The 5,403-nt window shown below is 35.2% G+C and overlaps 1 protein-coding gene across 1 annotated transcript in view; it reads right to left on the bottom strand.

Moving 5' to 3' along the window:
* The window catches only part of LOAG_18004 (TPR Domain containing protein), a gene marked incomplete at its 5' end in the record, with an annotated part of 8,793 nt that overhangs the window by 1,672 nt on the left and 1,718 nt on the right, over nucleotides 1-5,403 (bottom strand). Inside the window, 10 exons of the mRNA XM_020450674.1 lie at nucleotides 198-350; nucleotides 623-809; nucleotides 1,166-1,428; nucleotides 1,833-2,065; nucleotides 2,316-2,532; nucleotides 3,328-3,559; nucleotides 3,753-3,964; nucleotides 4,042-4,153; nucleotides 4,516-4,701; nucleotides 4,878-4,991. Coding sequence (XP_020305614.1) covers nucleotides 198-350; nucleotides 623-809; nucleotides 1,166-1,428; nucleotides 1,833-2,065; nucleotides 2,316-2,532; nucleotides 3,328-3,559; nucleotides 3,753-3,964; nucleotides 4,042-4,153; nucleotides 4,516-4,701; nucleotides 4,878-4,991 — 1,909 coding nt within the window. The remainder of the gene's footprint in view (nucleotides 1-197; nucleotides 351-622; nucleotides 810-1,165; nucleotides 1,429-1,832; nucleotides 2,066-2,315; nucleotides 2,533-3,327; nucleotides 3,560-3,752; nucleotides 3,965-4,041; nucleotides 4,154-4,515; nucleotides 4,702-4,877; nucleotides 4,992-5,403) is intronic.

Raw genomic sequence — 5,403 nt, 5'->3', positions numbered from 1 at the left:
TTGGAATCAACAAAGCGATAAAGGGATAAAACTGAATGTTACATAAGATTTGGTAAATTCCAATTCCACTGTCAGTAGTAAGCAAGCAATAATGTGCTCATGCACTTCCTTTCGAGAATTGCAAAGGAAGAAGAAAAGTGGCCAAATATCATGAAAAGTCTAAATATGAACGTAAATCCGTAAAGAAAACAACAAACCTGCGCTTCATCATGAGCAATAAGTTTTAGATCATTTAACTCCTCGAGACATTGAGCATAATCATGCATTTCATACAACAAACGAGCACGATAAAATCTGCAAGCAGCATTGTCTGGTGAAATCTTCAACGCGTTCTGTAACAGTTCCATTGCCTGTAACACACTTCACTTTATCTCATTACATATAACATTCACCACTCCTACTCTTATTTGTCAACATATTGTTATCCATGCGCCGCATGCTAGTTCTTTTGTTTTACTTCTTCACTTATTCTTATTCTCCACTAAAGGCTCATAATTCCACAAAGCTTCACACATATTTTAAGCTCGACAATCTACGTAAAAAAAAAAAAAAAAAAAAAAAAATAAATTTCGAACAATTGAACTATATTCCATAATGCCTTCTTCTCAACAAAATATTTTACCGTATCATTATTATGCAGTGCTTGTTCAACAACTGATAATTGACATAGTAGAACTGAATTAAACGGATTGATTGCTACAGCCCGACTTAAATGAACACGAGCAAGGTTCACTTGTTCTTTCTTAAAATGCAATAATCCTAGTCCGAACCAGGCACGGTAATCAGTCGGACAAAGCAGAAGTGCGCGTCTGCAAAACTGTGATTATTTAGACGCTCATTCTTACTATTAAACTGGACACATGCTTACATGATTTATATATGTTTGCACTTCTATCAGGTAATCTGTTACCTACTGGAAGTGAAACTTGTTCACGTACTCTCCAATGCGTACGAGGAATAAAACGAATAATAATAAAAATAGACAATGTGCACCACGTTGATGAATGAGTTGAAATAGCAACAACAGTATTTTATAAATTTCAAAGCTATTGCAAACATGCTTTTACTCGTATACGATTGGTGACAGTTTTACAATATTACTTGGTAACTTATACTCAAACTTTCTTATGCATTATAAAAAAATAAGAAAACAGAAAAATCTTGCCTAAAGGCAGCAGCAGCTTTGCTCTGGTGATCCGAATCCAGCAATTCATGCCCTAACAACGTATAAGCATATGGAAAACGTGTATTAATAGTGACGGCACGTTCGAAACATTCAATGGCTGTATCATGCTGCTTTTGCACGCTGAAGCAATTACCGGCTACACACCAACCCTCAGGACAAAAGCGACATTCCTCTGTTATTTGCATAGCAAGTACCGACAGTCGACGGACATCTTGCGCATGCCAGAGTGCTGTTGAAAGAATCTGGAAGTAAATGAATTACACCAGCTTTCACAACTACGTAATTAAGTATAGTATTATTGTTTATTTCATATCATTATTTTCAAAGTCCAACTGAGTTGAACTGAAGAACTAAAAGTGAAGTAAATCAAACTACTGGATGTCATAAAATCCGACTAAGACCAAGACAAAATAGAGATGACAACAATCAAGCAAATCTGAAAGCATAAGATGCTTCAAACATTAAAAAGCTATTGCTCTACGTTGACTCAACGAGGATTAAACTCTACCAATCAATAAAGCCTCTAGGAAGATCAAATCTAATATTGGAAAGCTAATACAATTTCTTTCTGAAGTTGAGGCAGAACCGTGCATGTTTGGCATGCAATCGCAGTAATCACATATGAACTGCAGGCAGAGCGACAAACCTCCATTCCTGCAACGCGATGTGGAAATTCTTGGTGAAGTTCTTCCAGGATTTCTGTTGCCTTTGTATAATCAAGCTTTTCTAAATATGCCCGAGCCAGCAATTCCCTAGCCAAGGCAAATTTTTTGCACTTTTCAGGCATCAGATTGTAGCGGCCAATTACTGAGTTTGATCTGTATGTCGCCACAGCACATTGAAGCATAGCTAACCAACTAATGTGTTCTACCACTGTCGCTGCAAACATGGATCGTATAAAAACACATGTTTTCTACTATAATCATAAAACCTATAGGAAATGGAACAATGAAACGTACGTATGCACCTCTCAACCCTATAATATAAGAAACAACACACAAACATAAGGAAGTAGAAAATTATGAACTGCTTAAGATTATTTCTTCAACCTCATATATCTTTTCGCAGTTTTATTCAATCCTTTTCAAATTTTCAAGTAGTTTTCCCCCAAATTTCAAAAAGAACTTACTGAATAGAGCAGACCAGTCAGTAATACAGCGCTGAAGACGTTGAACTGATGGCGGTCTCGAAACGAAACTATGTAAACGTTTCATTATTCGAGTACATGTCTCCCATCGAAATTTCTCCCTGCTACGATGTCTGGTTGGTTGAGGTGAACAAGAAGATGTCAACGACACACTGGATGATGAACGTGAGAAAACAACTGAGACACCCAATGATTCCGGCTGCAAGAATCAGCTTGTTGTTCTGCCATATGTCAAATACAGATCTATGTAACTAAAACTTCCACTTACACCCTAATATTATTGAATTCTTCGTTAATTTTAATCCGACTTTCCAAAAAATAGAAATTCTGGAAAGAAAAATTGTACTACTAATTCCAGACCATAAAAATAGTAGAACCTAATTCTTTAGACACCAAGTAGTAACCGCTAATAGAAATACTACCGGCATAATGACTCAAGATTTTATAAATACAAAAGCCAGAAAAACATAAAAATTCTGTAATGTTGATAAAACGATAATGTAAAACGATTAGCAAGAGTCCATTATCAAACCTGATTTGTCATTCAGCACATCAGTTGAATTACTCATTTGCATGAAGCATGATGTGGCTATACCTGTGGTTAATCTAAGTGATAAACAAATGATGAAGGTAATGGACGAGGATCTGTTTTACTTTATTACTGTCACTTGGCAATTGTCATTTTATTACTATAAACGATTTATAATCTCTTCGTAAGACAGAAGTCGATTAAATTCGAGTCGTGTGAATATTTAGAAAAAAAAAAAAAAGAAAAACGAAGGAAAAGGAACGTTTGTAGCTATAAAAAAGGAAAGAGTGGAAGGGAAATATCAAAAGTGAAAATGAAAACGGGGAGCAAAAAAATGAGTAACTGAAAACAGTACTCATTCCCCAAATTGGGCAATCACCTGTGAGATGCAACGTAGATATTAGTGACTAGTTTTACGATATATGCACGAAATGTAAAGGAAGAAAACATGAGAAAAATGCCAACCTCCTGTTTAAACTGTACAGTATTTTGATCGTGTGAAGAAAGGGGAATAACAGAAGGCTGAGAGCCAGAACGTCTACGACTTAATGAGCTTTTCTGCGCTTGGTGAGCAGATTCATCTTGCAGTTTAGGTGGTGTTTCCGGAAGATCATCATTTGATTCCATTAATTTGTGAATTGAAGGTATCGGTGGTGGTGTTTTCGATAACTCTATTTCGTTGATGCGATTTACTGAGCTGAAATTTAATGGTCTAAAGTTTTGTCTCTTTATATATAAATATATATACAAGGCATTGTTTTTGATTTATTTACGTATTTATATATGAAATATCTGAAAGAAAATTAAGGTCAAAAGCAATATCTTTAGCAAAAATTAAAACCGAATAAGAGATATATTCTCGTCAATAATACTCGCCAAAATTTTTTTACCGTAACTGTTTGTCTTGCAAACTACGTGGTGTTCCACTTGCAGAGAGGCCTGCAACACGAGAACGTGTAGAAGTTCTCAAATCTTTAGCAACAGTTTGATTTTCACTATCCTGTGAGACTCCATACGAACGCACGCTGCGCCGTGTTTCCATGCCTTCCTCCAATCGTCTTTTAACTATACCTAGTTCCGTATTTCGCTTAGCTGCTATGCCCTAAAAAAGAATTTCAACCTATGTCAGAAAAATGATTATGCATAATTTGAAATGTTTAACAAAAATTACCGTTTTACTTTTTTTGGTGCAAAACAAGTCACTTTTTGCTCAATTTCTTTACTACCACTTGGCGTTCTTTTCTCCGCATTTCTTGTCACTTTCTCAACGCTCCTCATTGGCACACCCGTGCTAGAAATTCATAATCAATACTGCGATCCCACAGATTCCCAAAAGATGATAAGCTCTCATATGCTACGAGTAGTATCGCAAATGCGTAATAATTTCTGTCCTAACAACTCGTGAATTACCATTAAAAGATGTGTTAAATTATACTTCAAAAGCTAAACAAAAGTACACACTTCTGAACTAGGAAAAAAAGTTTCAGTCAAGCCATATAAATTAGGCAAACTCGGATAAATTCAGTCTTAACATTTGTAAGATAGAACTCACGAGCTGCAGCTCCTGGATATTTTTTAAAAAAAAAACACTAACAGCTGTAAAATACTCTGAAGTGTATCTGGATTCACTTATAACCCAACTTTAAAATATACCTTTTAGAAGTCTTTGGTTTATCTGCTGAACGTGCTTCATTTACACATGTCAATAAACTTGTGTAAATATTTTCTGGATTTCCGACGCCCAAATTACATAATGTTTTCAAACTCGTCCACGAAAATACATTTTGCTTTAGAGCCAACTTACCCTCATCAGCTGCTTCATCGGGTCGACCAGTTTCTCTGAAATAATCGGTGAAATCATAACTGATTCGCTCTAATTTCTAAAGTACTATCCAAAAGAATTGTAGCATAGAAAGTTTTCGGTTTTCGCTTCATATTTTTATGAAAAATATTAGTCGCGTAAGTAATTACAATCATATCCTTTCTCTTTTTCATAAAAAATATTTGCAACCGACACGAAAACTCTGCTGAGCAGACTGTGAGCAAACGATTCCACAGAAGTATTGGTGAAACAATCATCTAATTTAGGCTGATCGTGTATACGTAAAGCCATTTCTGCTTCTTGATATCTGAAGTAACACTCATATTTTGAAGCAGGTATAAAACAAAAATTTGTGTACGATAAGTTTGCATCGAGATACATGCATAAACATTTTGAACACTTAACACTATATTTTGCTGGCCTATAAAACAAGCACATTCGCTTTGTATAATGTTTACCAATAAAGGTTTACTGAGAATATTTAACAAGAGTTTGTTAGCCTTCAAAATTCTCAACTATATCGAATAGAAATTTCTCTAATAAGCCTTTTCTGATGGACAAGGTGGGAATATTTTACAGCTTTTATAATCTTTTTCTCTGAACATAAAAGTTGAGAATTGTGATCTTTTTTTTCAGAACTTTCAACAAACACGCACTTTGTTTCCTACTTTATATCGTCCATATCTGGAGAACGAGATCCTCGATGTCTCATTCTTGTT

Source organism: Loa loa, assembly GCF_000183805.2.
Source record: "Loa loa unplaced genomic scaffold supercont3.172, whole genome shotgun sequence".
NCBI lineage: Eukaryota > Metazoa > Nematoda > Chromadorea > Rhabditida > Onchocercidae > Loa > Loa loa.
Note: the sequence above shows the minus strand (reverse complement) of the source record. Positions and strands in the feature narration are given on the sequence as shown.